Raw genomic sequence first — 23,239 nt, 5'->3', positions numbered from 1 at the left:
TGCAATTGGTTTCATACAGGCTGGCTTCTTCCTTCTCATATAGGCTAACCAGCTATCAGTGTGGGCTTCTAGGTTCAAAATCATTGTTGTTCTTTGGATCTCCCTCTCAAATCAGTTTGTTGCTTACCCCTCGCCTTTGCTTCGGCTTCGAACCTGCTGAATATATCTGGGGGTGTGTGGTGTGTGAATTAGAACTTGTGTGTGTGTGTGTTGTGAAAGCCCTGGTTCTGGAAAGCAGCCATTTGACAGGTTGAGCTGCTACTACTGTAGCTTTGACAATGTATAGTGGATATAAAATGTCTACACACCCCTGTGATGTGATGTGATGTAAAAGAATGAGACAAAGTCTAAATAATAATAATAATAATAATAATAAATCATGTCCGAACTTTGTCCACTTTTAATGTGACCTATAATGTGAACAATTCATTTGAAAAAAAAATCTTCGAGGAGGAAAACTGAAAAATAAAAACATTGCAATAACCTGGTTGCATAAGTGTGCACACCCTCTTACAACTGGGGATGTGGCTGTGTTCAGAATTAACCAATCACATTCAAACTCATGTTAAATAGAGGTAATTAACTCAATCATTTAAAGTGACTCTGATTAATCACAAATAAAATTCAGCTGTTCTAGTAGGATTCTCCTGACATTTTCTTAGTTGCATCTCAGAGCAAAAGCCATGGTCCGCAGAGAGCTTCTAAAGCATCAGAGGGATCTCATTGTTGAAAGATATCAGTCAGGAGAATGGTACAAAAGAAGACAGTCATCATCAAGTGGAGAAATTATGGCACAACAGAGACATTACCAAGAACTGGACGTACCACCAAAATTGATGAAAAAACGAGAAGAAAACTGGTCACGGAGGCTTCCAAGAGGCCTACAGCAACATTGAAGGAACTGCAGGAATTTCTGGCAAGTACTGGCTGTGTGCTACATGTGACAAGACTGAAGCCTTTTCTTACAAAGAAATCAAACTTCAAGTCCCCCAAAAGCACGTGGGAAAATGTGTTATGGTCTGATGAAACAAAGGTTTAACTTTTTGTCCATAATTCCAAAAAGTATGTTTGGCGCAAAAACAACACTGCACATCACCCAAAGAACACCATACCCACAGTGAAGCATGGTGGTGGCAGCATCATGCTTTTGGGCGGTTTATCTTCAGCTGGAACCGGGCCCTTAGTCAGGGTGGAGGGAATTATGAACAGTTCCAAATACCAGGCAATTTTGACACAAAACCTTTGGGCGTCCGTTAGAAAGCTGAAGATGAAGAGGAAGTTCACCTTTCAGCACAACAATGACTCAAAGCACACATCCAAATCCACAAAAGCATGGCTTCACCAGATTCACGTTTTGGAATGGCCCAGCCAGAGCCCAGACCCGAATCCAAATGAACCTCTGTGGGATGATCTGAAGAGGGCTGTGCAGAGGAGATGTCCTCGCAATCTGACAGATTTAGAGCACTTTGGCAAAGAAGAGTGGGCAAATATTGTCACGTCAAGATGTGCCATGCTAATAGACTCCTACCCAAAAATACTGAGTGCTGTAATAAAATCAAAAAAAGGTGTTCACACTTATGTTTCTTTTGTTTTTTTTCCTCAAAGATTTCAGTTTGTTTATCATTAAAGGTGGAGAAAGATCTGACATGATTTATCTTTGTCAGCAGAACCTGGCATTTTAACAGGGGTGTGTAGACTTTTTATATCCACTGTAACTCTCACAAGCACACACACAATCCTGTGAATCTGGGACACTGCAGAGGTGTAGCATATTAGCTCCTGTAATGAGAAGTGGTAGCCATTTTTAGAACTAACTGACGTACTTTATTTTCCTGCATTTCAAAGAATTGCTGTCAGTAATGGATTCTGGTCAGTAGCAACTGATCCCTGGCCCATAACCTGCTCTGAGTGTGTTTCGGAAGGTGTAAATATAAATGAGAACTAGGGCATTTTACACTATCACCTCTGTACCACACTTCTACGTGTGTATATGTGAGTTTGTGTGAAACAGGATAAATATGTAAACACCCCATATTTGACCTATGCATATTTTTAAGCCATGTAAGCGCAACTGCTGTATCAAAATATGACCTGACATTTGCCTCAGCTCTGCAAATCAGCATGCATGCATTTTAAGTCCTTATAACTTATGTGCTGGTTTTTCACATAGCCTATTTTGAAGTGTCTTGGGACAGTTATGTGCTGATTCACAAATTACTGTCTGGTATAATTTTTTTGTTTTTATTTCCTAAGCATCTTTTTGTAATATATTTTCATATGCAGTATTTTCAGGTATCTGTATGCATTCATTTACAGAGACAGTAGGTTAAGACGAAGCAGAGGGAATTTGATTAACGAGTAGTTGGCCAAATTCAAACCGATGCTTCAGTGGTACATGTTCATCAAAGGCAGCAGCTTTGTCCGCAGGACTACCTTAAGTCACAAGCTGCTGTTATTCTTTCACTCAGTTTCTGTTCTAATGCTTGTATTGTTAAATGCTAACCCCAGGAAGCCCAACTAGCTGCCGCTATGACGTCCGTTAATGAGGATCCAGCTAAAAAAAGCACGTTCAGTAGCATTGCTCAGTGAAAAGCAGCAGTGGAGCTTCTTCGGCAGTTCAGCCTAATTGCAGTGTGGGGCATTTACTTCCTTTACAATTCACACATGGCTTGCATGCCACAGGCATATTCTCAGCAGCCTCCGCAGGACAGATGGCCGTTACTGAGAGGCCGCAGCTCGGGGAAAGAGACCGTTCAGGTGGTGGAAGGTTCTGATCACGATTGACCTGAATCTGCCTGCTGGAGGATAGCTGTCGGAAAAAGGGGGTTGCAAGGTGGTCCGCAATGGGCTTTTCTGCACGCTTCCTTGCCCTGCAGTCCTCGATGGAGGGGAGGTGGCAGCAAATGACATATCTGGCCGTAGGAAGATAAGAGCTGTCGTAATCCCGTCCATGGGAGTGCCAATATGGCCCACTAAGCAACAGTTTTTATAGGCTGTTCCCGTAGGGACAGCAATCAGGTCCCACCTATCAGAGCCTCTTTAATATCAGCCCAGTGTCAGCTAGAGGGAGAAGAAAAATCCTTTCTCTCGTCTAACTATCTGTTAAAGCCGACTCCATATTAACATGGTGCCAATAGGACACAACCCAGCAATCTGTGCCCATATGTTGGTGGAGTGAACCTTTCAAGCTATTCTGATATGAGCTATTCCTGTGTTTGCCAGGATAGGAGCACATTCCAATCAATTTACTAGTTTTGTCTTTGATACACTCACTGACCTGTCAAAGCATGTAGAACTTGGTTTATACACTCGTTTGTGTTCTCTAATCTAATGTGATGCATACTGTAGGCAGGAGGCATTTGTCATTCCATGAATTAGAGTTGTCCCCAATTTCACTAGTTTCGACTCCCAAGTTTCAACAAAATCAGGCCAGTGGACTCTAAGATGTTGTTTGAAAAGTAAGGAAGCCCTAATTTACCAACCGGCATAAACACATCCCTGGGGGGGGTCTGCCCCTATTTCCACTTTGTACCTGTATGCTTATCAAAGCATTAACCCCGATTGAGGTCAGCGAAAACAGAATAGTTGACTTAGTCTGAACGGCAGAACTGAACGGCAGCTGGAAGCAGAGTGGTACTATTGTCTACATGGCCTTGACAAAACAGACCAGTACTAATAACATCAGGCTTCCCCATTCATCATCTGTTTCAATCCCTACCTAATGTCATTAAGGTGGGGAGGGGTGTGACGTGTTTTCAACATACCACAGTCAATTCTTAGGCAAAGTGCGGAGTGCCTGGACACAGCTCTATTGACAATGCACCGCAAACCCCCAAGATACCTTATTGCTGTTTTATTAAATCGGTTACCAGTGCAATTAGAGTAGTAGAATGTGATGTCATACACGTGAAATATGTTCTCATATACCACCGCTAATCAGCTAATCAGCAATTCTGACGCTGGATGCCCCATGCTCTAGCAGCGGAGCCATGCATAATGTAATAATCATCCTCTCTTGTCTATAACCGTTCTGTAGTCTTGTGTTTGATGATTTATGTTGACCCCTGGAAGAGGAAATGGCTGAAATGGCTGACGGGGATCCTAATGAACTGCGCTCCACACCAAGGTCCTTTTCATTTGGCAAACATGGAATAAATGGGAAGACATCAACATGATTGCCAGGTTTTCAGAGGCGTGCCTGTGATCTCAACCTTCCATCAAGGTGTTCCCTGCTGAACAAGTCCCGTTGTGCTAGGTTTTATTCTTCCACGGGCCATGTTTAAGACAATCAAAAATACAAGTAATCGTCTGTGTTGACAGCTATTCAAATGTGTGCGCTAGCTGTTGCTCTGGATAAGATTGTCTTCTAAATGACTAAAACGTTCTGATGTAATGTTGTGAACAGTCAGTTGCTATGAATAAAAGTGTGTGATAAATGACTATAGTGGCACCAGGTTAAACTACTCACAGAGGGGAATTACAGGACTGGCAGTGCAGTCTAAAGACGGCCCACTTGAGTATCCTTGACGATGATGAGATGTAGATGGGATGAATGAAATGGAGAGCTTATTGACACTGACAGAGACCTGGTGCGGGAGGGCGGGCCTAGCTGTGTGAATTGGCTTGGCCTCTGTCTTTTTGGGTGAACGACAAAGTCAGTATGATTGTCTCACTTATGCAGCCATTGAGCTGAAAGATGAGTGGCATGGACAAGGTCCATCCTACTGTAACTAAATGTGAATACTGCGTATACTGTGTCCATCTACACCTGTTGGTTGCGAAGCGAGTCAGAAATACTATTTTAGTCGATTGAACGGTGACTGATATACTCTACCATTCATGTTTACATAGTCTGTCCTCATGATCTCTGACCTACGCTGATAATGTTGGCGTCCCAGAAGGTACCCTGTTCCCTAAGTCCTCTCCTTTTGACCAGACAGTTTCATAACATTGTATCCACCAAAGTAAAGCCCATTGAGATCCTGACACATTTGCCAGAATGCCCTGGGCCCACGTTATCAAAGCCGTGCCGGTCTAGGACGGCTTCCCTGCCCATCCATGAAATCCAATTAAACACTGTTTGTACCGGAAACCCGATCCACTGCTACTCTGAGACGTTTCCAGTGGCCCCTGGCAGGAGAGTTGTCCCAGCTGCTTGTGGAAAGGATATGTTTGACTAGGCTACTTGCCGTGACAGTTTGTGACACGCACCGTAGCGCAGTTAGGGCCAGTGCCAGAGCCACCGGTGCCCAAGTTGAGGGGTGGTTATTGGAGACAGAGAGGTGATGATGGCATTGATTTTGACCGCCGCTGTGGTTTGGTGCCGGCCCAGAATTCTTCCTTCCCTGGACGGTCTGCAGTCATTGTCCCATGCGTCAGGACATTACATGGTTGACTAGTCATGTTTGTGGATGTCAATAGATAAAAATGGGCTCCAGTTTGATAGTGCTTCGCCTCCTAAAGGTTGCCAATACGTCCATCCATCCATCCATCTTCTACCGCTTATCCGGGGCCGGGTCGCGGGGGCAGCAGTCTAAGCAGGGATGCCCAGACTTCCCTCTCCCCAGACACTTCCTCTAGCTCTTCTGGGGGGACACCGAGGCGTTCCCAGGCCAGCCGGGAGACATAGTCCCTCCAGCGTGTCCTAGGTCTTCCCCGGGGTCTCCTCCCGGTGGGATGGGACCGGAACACCTTCCCAGGAAGGCGTTCCGGAGGCATCCGAAAAAGATGCCCAAGCCACCTCAGCTGACCCCTCTCGATGTGGAGGAGCAACGGCTCTACTCTGAGCTCCTCCCGGGTGACCGAGCTTCTCACCCTATTGCCAATACGTTACCAATCTAAATACAATGGTCCACAAAAACAATCCATAAGAATCCAAAAAAAAAAGAGCAGATTGGGCAAGTGCCAGTAGGCTGTTCTTAATTGGGGGGAAAACTGACAGTATAGTGTGATAAAATATCCAGAGCCATTTCAGGACCCAGTCTCTATCTGAATGTGTCAATTCATTAAATGTACTATATTGTTGCATGGTTCATATCGACACAAACCTAAATGTCAGGGACGGCATCAACAGCATCAAAATGCAAAAATGGTTTGTCTCTTACTTGACACATCCCTGACCTTTGCTGGTTCAGCTTTTCATATCCAAACTATTCCAAGCCTAGTCTAGACTAATAAATACATGTCTGCTTCCCATCTCAATTTGGGCAAGGTGACATTGAATGGAAACATCACGGCCAACGATGAATTTAGTGACAGCTCGCCATTGACTCTGACTAATTCCGATGTTAATTAGCTTTGTCTCTGTTTTTGGCACTGGCCAGCGAAGGCAAATTATGACGGCACTGGCTGGCTCCGGAGACCCAGTTTACGCTTGGATGTCACCCCCTTGGGTGCTTCACCCGTGAGACACTGGCAACCAGCTGCAATCATCTCTATCTTTACCCTCACTGGAAGCAAGGCCATTCGCAATCAACCTGTTGTCGTCAACAAGCATTACCACTAGGGGATATAAAATGTCAGAACCAAGCCGCTTCTCCACAGCTTGGCACTGACAGTGCAAACAAATAACCATAGGCTACAGAAGATTGCCATTGTTTCAGGATCTCTGCAACCTAGAGCTAGTTAACCACGGCAGAGACTGGGTGGATGGAGACGTGAACTGTGGTTGTTGCCTTACCAATTATGAGCTATTTGCTTCACACTGATCCTGTGCTGCCTGTGCTCAGGACTGGGATCTGCCGGGTTGGAATAGAAACATGTGGGATTTGAGTTGAAAGGTGGTTGAGAGGTCACTCTTTGGTGTCGCCACTTTTGTGTCTCTTGAAGTATGAGTGAATCAAAGGGAAGGAGAGATGCAGGGAGAGGAGCATGTAGGGAAGAAAGATGAGTCAGAGAAGGAGAGTGAAATGGAGAGGGAGGGTAAAAGACAGGGAGAGGAGTTGACAGGGAAAGAGAGAATGACAGATAGATAGAGAAATGGGACAGACAGACAAAAAGAGATATAGGCAGAGAGAGACAAACATATACACAGAGACACATGCAGAGATATAGATCTAGAGATAAACCCAGATATAAGGAAATGGAGAGAGACACAGAGATATTGAATGGAAAGATAGAGCAAATTAAAACGTCATAATGAGACAGATACTCTGTCTCCTGGGCAAGGTGTGCTGGGATTATTTTGTCTTCTAGAGACAGAAGTGTGTGCTTTTGTTCATGCTTATTCCTTCCACAGCTAGAACAAAGCCTAAGGGGAATCTGCAAGCTACAAACACTTCACACCCATCACTATTTTTCTTGGTGGAATCATGTGAAGGTCAACCTGACCATCCGAAATTGATCATTTCCAAACAAAGCATGTTACTTGTTCTCCTTATGGTCTACATTTTGGGATAGGCAATGTAACATTAGTTTAGTTATTCGATAACTGTTTTGTGCAATGTGCAGCTTACATAAAATCAAAAGCTTTCAGTTTTAAATCTAGTTTCTTGCTGTCATCCTCTGTCCGTTTTGTAGTTGTGATAACCTTAACCTCTTAATGCAGGCTTAATGCAGAATTTTGGGATTCCTAAACAAGTGTACTTTGAACCAACAATTATGGATGTGGTGGATTTCAGTTTATCTCCCTTTAAAAAGCTTCTACATTCATATGTTTTCTGCTTATTCTAGAATATATACTAGCAAGCAAGATCATTGATGCCCATGATGCCAAGCAATTGAAATACATCAATTAATCTACAAATGGAGAAAATTCAAGGCCACTAGCAATCATAGGACAGGTCATTGTACCAAATTCAGGCAAAGAGCTGACTGAAAGATACTCACTGAAGTCTGTAAGAACCCAGGATCTACAGGCCTCTCTTGACACAGTGTTCAAGTTCATGAAACAACTTGTCAGATAATGCACAAACTTGGCCTGAATGGGAGATCAGGTTAGAAGAAAACTTATTTCAAGACAACTGGTGTTTGCCCGACAACATCTGGGTAAATATCAAAACCACTGAAACGATGTGCTTTGGACAGATTTGTTTGGTGTACACAAAAGACAGGTTTGAAAAGAAGAACCTAAAACCATTGTAAAGCATTTAGACTGGCAATGCATTATAATTTGGATCTGTTTTACGGGTTCAGGGCCTGGCCAACTTGCCAATTCCATATTGTACCAGAGAATTAAGGAGGAGAATGAGAGGCCATCTGTTAAATGATAAGATTAACCAAATAAGGATCTTGCAGCAGCACAATGATCCAAAACACACAAATAAAGCCAGAACAGAATGACAGAAATAAAGAAGTGGATGTTTATAGAATGGCAGAGTCAAATCCCATATCACAATCCTATATAGTCATGCTGTTGGGGGACTTGAAGCAAAAAATCCTCCCAGTTGATGTAAGAGACTGATATACAGTGACAATAAACTGCTACTTTACATTGTTATTTTTGCAAAAGGGGCCACACCAAATATTGAAGCTAAGTTTTTACTCATTTTTGGTCCAAATGATGAAATAGCATTTTTATTTTTATTTTTTAGGATTAGATGATTATATTCTTTTTTCAGTTTGGTTTATCTGCCAGTGGTCTAAAGTGAAGCATACATATGCATGTTTCTGACACATTGACATGGAGAGAGGAAGGAAGTGGAGAGGAGGAGTAGCAGGTTGAATTTGAGAACAACAGAGAATTAGAGAGATGGTCACATGACCGCCAGAGATTCTGGAACATGACATGGGGATAAACACCAGGGACTTATGCTAAATGGAACCCTGTTCCCCTTTATAGTTCACTTCTTTTGACCAGGGCCCTTTACTCAAAAGCATTCAGTTGGAGTTCATTTGGAATGCACTAGTGCACTAGGCCGGGCTCAACACAAAACAAGAAATGTCTGGATGGTTGGCGCCCATGCTTTTGTGGTGTTTTTCACAACTCAGCGCTTTGTCCCCTGACGTGGGATATTTTCTCGCCATTTTGCGTGTACTGCTCATTAAACAAGATTATTAGCTGACTTTGCGCTGATGTCAGCGGTCCATTACAGAAAGAGTGGCGATTCTGAGAGGAACAACTGTTAAAGGCGACGCAAAGTAATTACCTTGTTGGAGTTGCTGTTTGGGGGGCATGTGTGTGTGTGACTGAAAAAATAAGCATCCATTTAAAGCTCCCCCTCCGTCTCCACTCATGGCAACGGCATGCTTACCCTCTTGGCCGGAGCCTTGCTGCACACCGAAGCCAAACTTACCCTACACAGCAAAACCCTTCCAAAAGACCTTTCCCTACACGGCACATTACCTTTGACCATGTAGACCATTTTGGGCTGTGTTCGCTGACGAGATGATCGTTGTTTGTTTGGGAGATGTTCTAGCGGTCGCTTGGTTTAGAGTGCACATGTTGTAGAGTTGGCGTCGTGTGGGCTTCTGTGCGCGCAGGTTTGCATGCGCGGGTATCAATCGCGTCTCTGCACTCTTGAAATGCATGAGCTTCTACTCATCTCCAGCTTTGAGAATAGCGCACACGCGTGTTTAGTGTGCACAATGTTTACTCTCATCTTTAGAGGGGAAATGAGCGGTGTACACGCGCTTGTGTTTCTGCACGCGTGTGTGTGTTGTGTAAATGTGTGCCGCTCTCTCCTTTCCTTGGGTCGTAATCTGCTGTCAAATCCACAACGCTCTGCGGCAGATTTACGGGGTCTGGCGGCCGTGTTTCATAAGCTTTAGCATTAAGACACGATTGGAGAGACTGGGAAATGGGCCCTCTCACTCTCCTGGGTTTCAGGGGGTCTTACATAGCAAACAAGTTACAGCAAATTGAGAAAAAAACATGACTTAGCTCTGTGCTCTCTGGTACTGTCACTGACTCTTGTTCTGTCATCGACACACACACACACACCCACACACAGACATTTTAAACCCTTAATTGGGGCCCACTGATCAAATTGAGAATTTATAAAGGGTGATAAAGGCAACACGTGCCCACACACACACACACACACACACACACACACAAGAGCACTTCTGTTCTCTTACCCTGGGCATGCCGAAACCCATTAAAGAGAAGATTCACACCTCTTTTGTCCAGAGATCAACTCTCTGGCTGCCTTCCACATCCCAGTCATGAAGGTACTATGGCAGCAGGTCCTATTGTACAACTGTCACTTTGGTTTACGAGCTCCATGTGTGTCTGTCTGAACAGTTTTGTCAGTAGAGGGTTACCGGAGTGGCTACTCCTGTTCACTGCTGATTGTATTGAGTTGTGTCTATTCCAGTGCTGATCATGGCCTCATGAGTGATTTCCTTCCAAAATCCATAGGGAGATAAGAATCCCCACACAATTGGTTGGATTTTAATGCCAATCGAGCTTAAGGATTGTCCCGTGGAGGCAGTCATTTTAGCATTTTTGACAAGTGTATCTAAAAACAAAAATGAGAAATCAAGTATCAAAATTCTGACATTTTGGATTTATTTCCACAGTTTGTCCTATGCATAGTGGTTGGATTTAAATCACATGCTTTGACATACATTTGACATGTCTATCTGAAAGCATAATTGATAAATAATATATTCATAATTGTCATATTTAGGAGACTTGTGTTTTCTTTGCAACACATTTTGACATTTGATTTCAACTAAATATTCATGTTTTTCCATTACTTTATCATTGATTTCAAAGGTTATGTGCCAAGGTAATACCGTCTTATATCCCTTTTATGCTGCGTAATAATGTCAAGTAGACTTTGTCGACCATACTTCCCCCAGAGGACCATTCTTTCGATTAAATTGTATTTAAATTAATCAGATGTTTTTGTTTGGCAGGGTTTTGTGAGAATTTCTGAGGCCAGTCACACTAAGCGGTTGTGTCTCCTGCTCATTTGAAGCAGCAGTACCTCTTTCACAGCTGGTTTTGGTTTGTCTGGCTCTGACTGCATGGGCTTCTTTTTCAGTTTGTTTGTTTGTGGCTGTCTCAGAGAAAGGCCTTGGGGCAGAGAAGATTTCCCTCCTGCTAGAGAAAGAGGGTTCAGGTTCTATCTTTTTCTTGTTTTCACAGTGTGTCTCTCTCTGAAGCACATACTCACTCGTTCACTCACTCACACACCACACTCTGTCACTGATTAACTCTCTCAATCACTCTTCCTGTCTCTCTCTGTATTTGTCTCCGTCTAGCTCCTCCCCCTGTGGCTCCATTTTTTTTTTAAAAGAGTTGTAGCTCATTAGAGAAGTGGAACAGTAAATTATTTGGGTCTGTGGTGGGACTGCCTGGGTCACGTTTCTATCCTTCACTACCATACTCTCTCTCTCTCACACACACACACACACACCCACTCCCTCAGCAAAATCATCCAGTATGTGTGTATGGGGAAGTCAATGATAGTCAATGCTTGTGTACTCTCTAAAATCAACTATACTCATCGTCACTTTACAAAGTGTAAGCGGACTGTTCCTCTGGCACGGAAAACGACGGATTTCAGCTGCAAATAAATAGATTTTGTTTAAACAACTTAATGTACAGTAACGTGCAATTATTTAGGTCTTAAAATATGACGTTTTTGAGAGGCGCATTTTTATGTGGCTTTGGAGCTTCAGTCCTCGTTCTCTCGTTTCTCTTGATGTAAATTTGAGTTGACTATGCTTCGTTTATATACAATACTGGTTTCATTGTTTGATAGTTGTAGACATGAGGGCATTTGAGAGTTGCATTCTCATTACCAGAAGCAGTCTGGTTTTCATGACATGGGCAACATTTTGAGTAATAAATGATATGTTGCACAATTTTTGGCAGACCCATTTTGGCTCTACAGTGATACTTTTACAACCAGTGGCCAATAATACATTTTTAAGTTGTCTTCAGTTGTTGTTTGTTTGTGGGTCTTTCTGCCTTAAGTTTTGTTTCATGCAAATGAAATGGATGCTCGATCGCGTTGAGATCAGGTGATTGACTCGGCCATAGCAGAATATTCTAACTCTCCGCCTTAAATAACTCCTGGGTTGCTTACGCAGTATGTTTTGGGTCATTGTCCATTTGTAAAGTGAAGCGCCGTCCAATCAACTTTGCTGAATTTGGCTGAATCTGTGCAGACAATATATCACTATACACTTCAGAATTCATCCGGGTGCTTCTGTCTTCTGTCACATCATCAATAAATTAGTGACCCTGTGCCAATAGAAGCCAGGCATGTCAATGCCATCACACTGCCTCCACCTTGTTTTACAGAAGATGTGGTATGCTTTGGATCATGAGCTGTTCCAAGCCTTCTCCATACTTTTTTCTTCCCATCATTCTGGTACAGGTTGATCTTAGTTTCATACATTATGTCCAAAGAATGCTGTTCCATAACTGGGCTGGCATTTTTAGATGTTTTTTGGCAAAATCTGGCCTTTCTGTTCTTGAGGCTTATGAATGGTTTGCTCTTGTGAAGTCTTCTCTTTATGGTAGACTTGGATAATGATGATGCCTACTACCTGGAAAGTGTTCTTCACTTGGCTGGATGTTGTGAAGGTTTTTCTTTTTTTTTTTTACCATGGAAAGGATCCTACGATCATCCAGGCCTTTTTGTGTTGCAGAGAGCACCAGTGCATTCTTTTTTTCTCAGAATGAACCAAACTGTTGATTTGGCTACTCCTAATGTTCCTGCTATCTCTCTGATGGATTTTGTTTTGCAGCCTATGGATGGCCTGTTTCACTTGCATTTAGTGCTCCATTGACTGCATGTTATGGGTTCACAGGAACAATTTCCAAATGCGAATGACACACCTGGAATCAACTCCAGAAATGTAGCAGCTTAATTGATGAAGAAATAACAAAGGAATAGCCCACACCTGTCCATGAAACAGCTTTTAGGTCAATCGTCCAATTACTTTTGGTCACTAGAAAAAGACAGGGCAACATATTAAAGAGCTGTAATTCCTAAACCCTTCCTCCAATTTGGATGTGAATACCCTCAAATTAATGCAGAGAGACTGTACTTTAAGCCCATATTCATTATTTAACTGAAACTGGATGTTCAGTAAACATCCAAAATTTGGGCAGTGTCCAATTATTTCTGGCCCTAACTGTATTTCCTGTGATTTGTGAGTCAATTTAAGATATAAACAAGGCAGCTTTGTTCTCTTCTCACTCTTTGTTTGTCAGCATCACTTGCTGTTTCTATGAAAAATAAAATTTTCTGAGATACACAAAAGCAGAACCATCGTTAGTAATGTTTCTGCTCTGTGAGAGATAGCGAGTGGGAATGGAAGAGGAAGTATATCATAACTTGGCCGGGATGTTGGAAAAGATAAAAACAAATGTGTTGTATTGAAGACACTTCAGCCTTTCAGCCATTTTGGCAGCTTGAAGCCTTGATCTGATAACGGCAAGGCATTATGTGAATACATATGTTGACGGGACGCCGCTTGTGACATTACAGCCGCATCATCCACTGCCAACAATGTTTGGCATCAGTTCCCAGCTGGACATTTCACACTGTGTGTGTGCATGTGTATCATGAAGGCTCTATGCTCACTAATTCCCTCATCACCATTTAAAATAGGCTGTGCAATTCACATCCTAATCTCAGTCATTCTCTTTTCTTTCTGTTGTTGATTTGAGTTAGAAAAATGTGAGTTAGAAAAAGTCTGTTAATGAGTTCACTATTATTCTCTAACTTTCTCTGAGTTCAGTTTGGAGGACTCCAAGACTCAGGAGAGAATATGCAACAAAAAAAATCCTTAATCTTCTTAACAACCGGGATTTCTGGAAAACATTCTGTGTGTGTAAGTTATATAGCAGACGAGAGTCTTCCGTGCCCTTGTCAAAAGTTGTAAGTAGAAGGCCTTCCAGTTGGTGCAGCATTCCAAGGTGGTCATTCGGGCCTGTACTTTGCCATTAGATGAGTGGCTGGGATTCCCGTGGGCACGGAGGTCGTATCGGCCCACTCCGCCTAGTCGGTCAGACGCCTGATGAAAAGCTAACAGAGGTTGCCGGATGAGTGAGAGTTGGCCCCTCAGGTGCGTTTACCGACGTGACGTCCCGGTATGAACAACAAACGTAGCATTGACGGACGCAGAATGGCTTGGCCCAGATTTCTTGGTTGCCGAATATTCAACTCTTACAAATCCGTTGAAAATCGTTGAAAGCAAATTGGAATGAGACCGAGCCGTAGATTCATCTGGATATGAAGACATTGGTTAAGGGAGAAAGAGCTTAGGTGTCCAAATATTTATTATGTTGTCATAGAATCAATTGAATGTGTTTGTGTGTGCTCTATTTCAATGCTAATTCACATTTGTGTTTTATTTCCTGGGTCCTTAATCACAGTTTATTAGTGAATCGGATTGATGCAATTACAAGCCTTTACATCACACTCACTGACAGCGTGCTTGCTTTTTGTAATATTTATCTTCAGGCAAAATCACATTGCTGGTCTCATTGTTCATTCTCTATTTATTTTTGCTTGTTGGTTTTCCTGTACCATAAATTAACTTAGGTTGTTCTAAGTGAACAGAAGGTCTGTGTGTGTGTGTGTGTGTGTGTGTATGTGTGTGTGTGTGTGTGTGTTTGTGTGAAATCTTGCAAGGGGCAATCAAGATGACTATATTAAATTAGACAGCAGGAGGGAATGAATTAATTTCCTCTAAGTTAGCATCGCCTAATGAACATGTCCCCCACTGTAAACATGTCTTACTTCTGGTGTTTGTTCTGCAAATGTCGGCGAATGTCAGAGAAATGTCAGCGAGGGCACACTTAATACCGCTGTGCTAGTGTGTGCAAGTGTGTGTGTGTGTGTGTGTATGTTTGCTTTCAATGGTGCTCATCAGTCTAAACCCATCCTCAAAATGACATTTTGTTTTTTGGGGTTCATTCCAGGTTCAATCTACAGGTGTAGTTTGGGCAGTTCCTAACATATTTACAAAAGAAATCTTTACTTTGACAACACTACTTCAGAAGACACACTCAATTATGCTTCTGACAATACATATTATGACATCGTTTTCTTGTTTGATAATATTTCAAATAGTCGTTAGCTGTCAAGATTTTGTTATTCTAAGTGCAGACTTTGTATTCCGCATACATTAGCTTAAATCAGCATATCAACATATGCTGCTAAACTACAAGAAAGGGCAGACTTTTCTGTGCCTAAGCAGAGGCTTTATTCTCTATCGTTCTTGTTTTAGAAGACTTCCCATTCCTCCTCATGCCACCATGGAGGGTTGCTTAGCTTCACGGCTCCATGGCAACAACCCTCCCACCCCCATTCTTCTGTGGACTCAATCAACCTTAAATAACCCTAGAGAAACCAGGGTTGAGTCCCTGACACAAGAAAGCCTTGACACCTTGCTTCAGAGTTACAGTTAAGAGTTACAGTTTGGTTTGTGGGTTTAGGATTAAGGGGTTAGGGAAGAAAGGATTTTGAGCAGTATGGTGCGTGGCATGGTCCCATGTAGCTCAGTTGATAGAGCATGGGCCTCGCAGCGCAAGAGCTTGTGTGTTTGATTCCCATGGTAGACCTGGTTGGAAATGTATGCCCTCATTACTGTAAGTCACTCTAGATAAGGGGGTCAGCTAAATGTCTAAACTGTAGGTGGTACTACCTATAATGATAGGTGGACAAATATTACTTATTCAGCTATGCTGTGCTGGATAATTATGTTTATGTTTGTCTCTTTATTTTATGTTTGTCAAATCTCAGACATTATTTGCCGAAATTTGTTAATAGAAGCATATTGAAATTTCAGCTTCTGATTAAAGCCATGGAAATTGAAATCAATGTGACAAACTAAAAAATATTCTAATAATTAGCTGTGGAAGACCAAATACTGTAGCATTTTTATTTCTGTATCAAAATTGCAGAAAATATCTACAGTAAAACTGTGATCAGGCAGTGGCTGTAATAATCACCTATTGACTTCTACACCCTAGCTCAGATTTGTTGTTGAGTGATGCTGGTTTGAATTTGTGGCTAGGGCAAGCAGCCAGTGAAGAAATCGTTGTCATTTCCTTGTTGCAACAAATCTACTTAGTTTGCTCAACTTTGGTGTGAGAAAACATGCCCTAAATTGTGGAGGGAATTATATTATTATTGTTGTACCGGTGAAATATAAACTATATGGCCAAATGTATGTGGACACCCCTACTAATTATTGAGTTCAGGTGTTTCAGCCACACTCATTGCTCATAGGTGCATATAATCCTGCACAAAGGTATGAAATCCCTATAGACAAAATTTGGCTGTACAGTGGGTCATACTTAAGAGCTCAATGAATTTAAACATGGCACAGGATGCCACCTTTGCCATGAACCAGTTTGTGAAATTTCGTTCATACTAGATCTGCCCCAGTCAACTATAGGTGCTATTCACTGATCAGCCATAACATTATGACCACCTGCCTAATATTGTGTAGGTCCCCCTTTTGCCGCCAAAACAGCCCTCACCTAGACTCCACTAGACCTCTGAAAGTGTGCTGTGTTATCTGCCATCAAGACGTTAGCAGGAGATTATTAGCCATCACAATTTGGCCCTTGTCAAAGTCTCTCAGATCCTTACGCTTGCCCATTTTTCCTGCTTCTAACACGTCAACTTTGAGGGAAGAATGTTCACTTGCTGCCTAATATATCCCACCCACTGACAGGTGCCATGGTAACAAGATTATCAGTGTTATTCATTTCACTTGTCAGTGGTCATTATGTTATGGCTGATCGATGTAATGGTGAAGTGGAAGCAACAACAACCCAGCCACAAATTGATAGACCACACAGACGCAGAGCAGTTCCGCTGAGTGCTGAAGCGCATAGCACATCAAAATTGAAATAAAAAATCATCAAATTTGGCATGGGTATGAATACTTTTGAGCTTAACTGTAGGTGTAATAGTCGGGTGTTCACATACTTTTGGCCATATTGTGTATATTCTTGAAGTGAAAGAAATGCTGTGAAAATTGCCCAGCACTACCCTCGCTGTCTAACCAGCAACTGAAAGGCTACTAGTATAAAACCTTGAACCAGCAAGGCAAATATTCTGTTGTTCTGTAAAAGAGCAACTCAGTCATGGCTTCCAGGTCGTTGATATGAATGAGATTATTTTCTTAGTTGGCTTCATTAACCGAAACAGTTGATAAAATTTTAGCCAGAAGAACATTACCCCTCAAGCGCGCTGTTCCCTCCTAACTTCCTGGTTGAGCAAAGCAATGTGACTGTTGCTGCGTAAGTGTTTGACATTCTCTGCTTTAAACCTGCTGGGAGTTGCCACAAGGGCCGTAGTCACAAATTGAATATCGTTGTGAGAAAAAGCAGGCCAAATTGGCAGTAAATAACTGTCTCCCCTACTCTCCCCTTTTCTCTCTATGATATTTCCGACAGGATGCCGCCTCTGCGTCCCGCCTCAGTTTCCTGTCCTAATCAGAAACTCACCTGCATATATTAGCCTTGCTCTTCAAAGCAACTGCTCAAGCTTTGTACCCACATGTTTTTAGTCATCAGAATCCCGCATCCTCACTTGTTCTCACTCTCCCCGAAAGGAACGCTAGAGAGACAAATCTAGGCCAACGCACTCTTCTGAATGACAATCAGCCTTAAAGACAGCAGGCAAAGCTGTGTGAGGTGTCTCTGTAGTCTGAAATCACATTCAAGTCTTAATAAAATTTAAAAAACACTTGAATACCAGAATCACTGCAAATATTTCTACTTCATGTGGAAACACAAATAAACACACACAGGGTCTTTAAAGTGATTATTCAAATGCTTAGGTTTGGTATAAAGTTGGCTCAATGAGCTATAGTGGGTAGAGGATTAAGCATTTGATGCGGTTCATGGGCTTTCGCTTGTCCTGAATGCGCAATGTCGACAGAAGTAATTCACCATCTACGTTTGTGTTGCCCCATGTTGGATGAAACAGTTTTTGACTGATTGTTTAGGAGTCAGGACAGCTTCGGAAGGTTTTTGTGTAAATTATCTACAGTCTGTCAGGTTTGCAGACAGTTTGTGAGGTAAAGAAAAAAGTTTCAGATCTCAATATTTCCCTTGGACTGTACTTGGATTGTTAGTGACCGAACAGAGCAGAGTTCATGTGTCTTCTTGAAATGAATGCAGATCAGCCAGCCAGCTAGAAGCATCATCTGTCTGAAATAGTTCTGTATGTTTTCCCATCATGACGGAAACATTAGGCTCTAAAGCAACTCCGCAATGTACCTCTATTAAATTTAACGCACTCTAATCCCTCTTCCAAACTCTTCTTTATGGGGCATGACTTGTCACTGCCTAGTAATAGAGAAAGACAAACGAGGCATTCTGGAAAATTATCCCCCACCTCTGTCAACTAGCAGTACATTCAGTGACACACCAGCTGAAACACTTCTCTCCTCTCACCAGTTCTTTCTCTCACTTTAATTCCATGGAAGTTGGGTGGATTGGTTTATATAAAATCAGTATTGCGGTGAAAAACAGACGCAATCATGTCCAGAATCCAATAATTATTGAAAAAGACAGCGTAGGATATCCACAGTATAGATTGCAAATTTAATGCTATGTCTTAAAACCTTCCTTTATTGCACTCTTTCTCCCTCTAACTCACATTTTGTCTCTCTCACCAGAGACCATGACCACCACGACGTCCCCCATCCTGTTGAAATGGGACCCCAAGAGTCTGGAGATCCGCACCCTGACCGTGGAGCGCCTTCTGGAGCCCCTGGTTACACAGGTAGGAACACTTCAAAAGAGCCTTTAGGTCCGCGGGCTGTCATTGTCTCCGGGTAACAAGGACGGTTATGCGTAACTTTGGGATGAGTAACCTTGCTGTTGGTACTGTAGCAAGGCCTTTCGTTGCCTTTGTCTGCAAGGGAGACGTTAGTTTCTGTTCGCTCATCAGTTCTTACTGATGACCAGATCCGATGCTTAAACTAGGCCACGCAATGGTTGTGCCAAAATAGTTGGCTGGTGAGAGACTTTAACAGAAGTGGTTCTGAGAACTACTAGCTTGTTGATTGACCGTGCCTAGGCTTTAGCTCGCTGGGTTAATGCAGTTTCGTAGTACACCATCATGCTTTCAGAGCTGGCAAACGAGGCACTTGTTATCGTTCATGGCGAGGCTGTATGGCGGAAAAGCCCAAGATATCTTGATAATATTTATAATATTTTGAAGTGCAGATAGCGTTCTGCTCAGATAGGCAAGCTTCTTGAAGGGTTCGCTAGAGGCAGGCCAACAGAAAGATAGAGGAATATTGCTGTTCTTTTCCCCAGATGCGTTTCTGTGTGTGGTTGGAAACCATTTCTGGATATGTGAAATAAGTACTTGTGTGTTTTTAAACCCAAAAAGTACATTGTGACCTGGAATTGAACTTTCGTTATGATGATACTTTTCCATCGTGCATTGAATTTGTGAAATTTCAACCTAATACACATATGGAGAATGACTTACATTAATACCACTTTGATTCTCCAACATGTCTTGGTTACAACATGTCTGTTTAGCCCACATTCTCACAAGGTCTGATGGTACCCTGCCAAACTAGGCCTTCATTAGCTAATAAGAGTTTTGTGTGAAATTGTCTCAGCCTTGCCAACCAATCATCTCCCACAACACCTTCCCCCGAGTGTCTTGTACACCTTAGCACACGCCATAAAAATTACTAAAATATATTTGTGGTTGCAAATACAGAGGAATCCTCATGCAAGTATATGAATACTAATGTCTGTTGTGGACATTGATTCAGACAACCTATCTCTAATAGACACAAACACAGTGTCTGCTTTGAAACTACTGGACTTACTGTTTAGCCACATACTTTTTCTCAGACCCGTTTACTTTCAGCTTCCCTTTGAGAGTTTATTAAAATTGATTCTACACTTCTTGCTAGTTTTGGCCTGTCCTGTTCGATCTAGGATCGCTTCTGTTTTCTTTACACTTGGCTGTTGATTTTATTTCTGGGATATTGGAGGAGCGTTATATTGTCCCTGGATGACTGGCCTAACAAACAAGCAACGACAGCCGACAGAAACTACCTGCGGAGCACGACTTGACTTGTGGGCAAGCGAACAATGGGTTTGTTGAACAGTTAGGCATCGTTCTTTGGCATGGTTCACTGGGGCACCCCGGATTTATTCCAACAAAAATGAAAAGTATTTGAAAGTTTGCGGGGATTGGCCTGTATTCTGTGACGCGTATAACCACTCCTGGTGTCGAGGATGGGGAGGGGTTCACTACCAATTAAGAAGAACATTTCTCAATGTAAAATAGCAAATAGTTTGGGTATCTCATCATCTACAGTGAAATCTCTGAATGCAAGGGACAAGGCCAAAAACCAATATTGGATGGCCATGATCTTTGGGCCCTCAGGCAACACTGCATTAAAAACACCCACAATTTGGTAGTGGAAATCACTCAGGCTCAGGAACACTTCTTATAACCATTGTCTTTGAACACAGTATGTCACTGCATCCACAAATGCAAGTTAAAAATGTACAATGCAAAGAAAAAAACATATATAAACTAGATGAAGAACCACCGCCAACTTATCTGGTCCCGAGCTCATTTAAGATGGACTGAGGCGAAGTGGTAAACTGTCCTGTGGTCTGACAAATCAAAATTTAAAATTATTTTTGGGAATCATGGACATTGCATCCTCCGGACTAAAGAGGAGAGGGACCATCTTCTTATCAGCTCACAGTTCAAAAGCCAGCATCCGTGATGATATGGGGGTGAATTCGTGGACATGGCATGGGTGACTTGCACATCTGTGAAGGCACCATTAATGCTGAGCAATATATACAGGTTTTGGAACAACATATGCTGCCATCCAGACAACATCTTTTTCAGGGAAGGCCTTGCTTATTTCAGTAAGACAATGCCAAACCAAATTCTGTACATATTACAACAGCATGGCTCCGTAGTAAGAGTCTGGGTGCTAAACTGGCCTGCCTGCAGTCCAGACCTGTCACCCATGGAAAACATTTGGCACAATATGAAAGGAAAAATACGACAAAGGAGACCCCGAACTGTTGATCAGTATTTTTCCAAAAGCAGTTTTCTCAGTTTCAACATTTGATATGTTGTCCTTGTACTATTTTCAATGAAATATAAGGATAAATGATTTGCACATCATCATTCTGTTTTTATTTACATTTTACGCAGCGTCCCAAAGTTTTTGGAAACAGGGTCGTAGATTTGATGTTGTTTGGTAGAACCTGTAAACTTCATTTTCCAGTAAAGCTGAGCTTGTCCACATTAACAGCGGCATTCTGATATATGGAATGACATACAGGCTGGTCAGCACAGTCCATTGCAGGAAATGAGTCTGCTCCCGTTCTCTGATTAAAGTCTGAATTGGAGTGACATCTTTATGAAAAAAACCTAGTCGTGATGCAAGTCATTGTCACTTACGACGGGGCACCCTGCTTACAAAGCAAGGCAAGAGCGCCCGTTTCCCACTTCACATGTGCATGTTTATTAATGAACATTTTTGATTTTAGAGTAACAACACTGCAACTGCCACCCCTCGTTCACACTGACTCTCTGTTTGTTTGAGGGTGTGGGATGCCACCATGTAAAGCTCCTTTCTCTGCCTTGCTCACTCTTTCTCTGGACGTCTTATATCTGGCCTCTGACCTATGTCTATGACTCTCTACTGCTCAGAGTCCGACTGAGGCCATTATTGGAACTGCAGTCTGCTTTCTCTTATTGAGGTACCCTAGTCATCCAACATTAGACCTCCAGATGGCTCCTCTTATTGAGGTAGCCTCATCATCCAAAGCAGAAACTCAAGCCTGTAGATTCTCTTACTGAGGTAGCTATTGGAACCAAAGCCTATTTTTTTCTCTTATGCATGCTGTTTCTTTTTCCTCGATTGCCAGTTAATGCAGCCTGCTGTTACTCTTACTTAGTCTGCTCATCTAGCAATGGAAAGGCAGTCTGGTATTTTTCTTACTTAGATAGCCCGGGTCATTTTACTGTATTTTCTCAGCAATGAAAGATGAAAACATTAGTCTTTATTTATTCTTCTCATATTTTCTATCACGGCATACTATTTCAAAGTGAGCAGGGAGTCTCCAAAGTGTTGCCGTAGCCATAAACATTAAAGCACAGCTCGGAGGGAGACAACAAAGAGATTTGATTAGGAATAGATGAGAAGGAGGAGGAGTAACGTTTATTTGAAGACAAAGCCGGTGTGATTGATACAGACCATTTCTAGAATTTCTCAACCATGTCCTACTCTCCTGTCCATTTTTAGTTTTGACCAGGCTTTGATGGAATTAAAAATAATTTCATTTGACTGTTTTGTTTTCACAACCTGTGGGTTGTCTCATCTGGGCCATTCTGTATAAGAGTAGAGGGGAATGGACAGTTGAAGAGATGTTAACGGAGTTAAAGAATGGGTTGAGGTGATAACAGTTCTGGTTTGTATTGTCTATACTGAACAAAGATAATTATATTACAGTTTTTCTCAATTGCTAAACCACAATTTCTGAAACCCTGCTCCTTTTTCTGAAAGCATTAAACACAAAACCTCATTGTCAAGCACTATTTACAAAACCTCTGACTCCTCTTGCAAAATGAAACTTTCGCCTCAAAACTGTCTTACATGTGTTCAAAATCAAATACTGCTCTCAAATCATAAACAAAGTTATCAAAATGATATATCCTATCAAGCAGTCAGTAAACAGTACACCAGGGAGAAGTACATTTTTGATCAACGAAAACATGTTCTATCATAGTAGCTCATAATTTATCAGAAAATACTGCTCTGCTTTGCAATTTGTTTGTTGTTCTTTCTCCTCCCTGTACCCCTATTTGTACAGTACTGTACCCTGCATCTCACAAACTTGTCCTTTGTGATACTGTAATTCTTGACTGCAACCAGTCAGTACTGTTAACAAATGGGAAACACAATGTTCAGGGCCACACAATTTGTTCATTGAACATTATACAGCCTACAATGCACTGTACTACAGTATAAAAAAAAAAAAAAAAAAGGAGTAAACATGTGATACATGGACAAGAACATGGTCTATGACTGTTGCCCGAATTTCATCAGATATTTCCACTCTTTGTCTTCCATTGTCCTCTTCCTCTTTCTTGCCCTCCTCCTCCTCTTCCTCCTGGTCGCCCACCTCGCATACGCACTCGTCCTCTCACATTGTTTCTTCTATCCATTCTCAGACTTTCTCCTTCCCACCTTCAACAATCTGTTTGCTCTCTGAACTGGCTTATATTGGTTTTGTCACATCATTTGAAACAGGTTAAATACATTTTGATTGGTTGTGTTCAATCAATGACATGTGTTC

The 23,239-nt window shown here is 42.1% G+C and overlaps 1 protein-coding gene across 1 annotated transcript in view; it reads left to right on the top strand.

Moving 5' to 3' along the window:
* The window catches only part of ctnna2 (catenin (cadherin-associated protein), alpha 2), a 524,553-nt gene that overhangs the window by 21,410 nt on the left and 479,904 nt on the right, over positions 1-23,239 (top strand). The window contains exon 2 of the mRNA XM_029118384.2: positions 18,553-18,659. Within this exon, the coding sequence (XP_028974217.1) occupies positions 18,558-18,659 (102 nt within the window). The 5' untranslated portion in view covers positions 18,553-18,557. The remainder of the gene's footprint in view (positions 1-18,552; positions 18,660-23,239) is intronic.

This window comes from Esox lucius, chromosome 25 (genome assembly GCF_011004845.1).
Source record: "Esox lucius isolate fEsoLuc1 chromosome 25, fEsoLuc1.pri, whole genome shotgun sequence".
In the NCBI taxonomy this organism is placed as follows: Eukaryota; Metazoa; Chordata; class Actinopteri; order Esociformes; family Esocidae; genus Esox; species Esox lucius.
The sequence above is the reverse complement of the archived record's forward strand: the minus strand, read 5'-3'. Positions and strand labels throughout refer to the sequence as shown.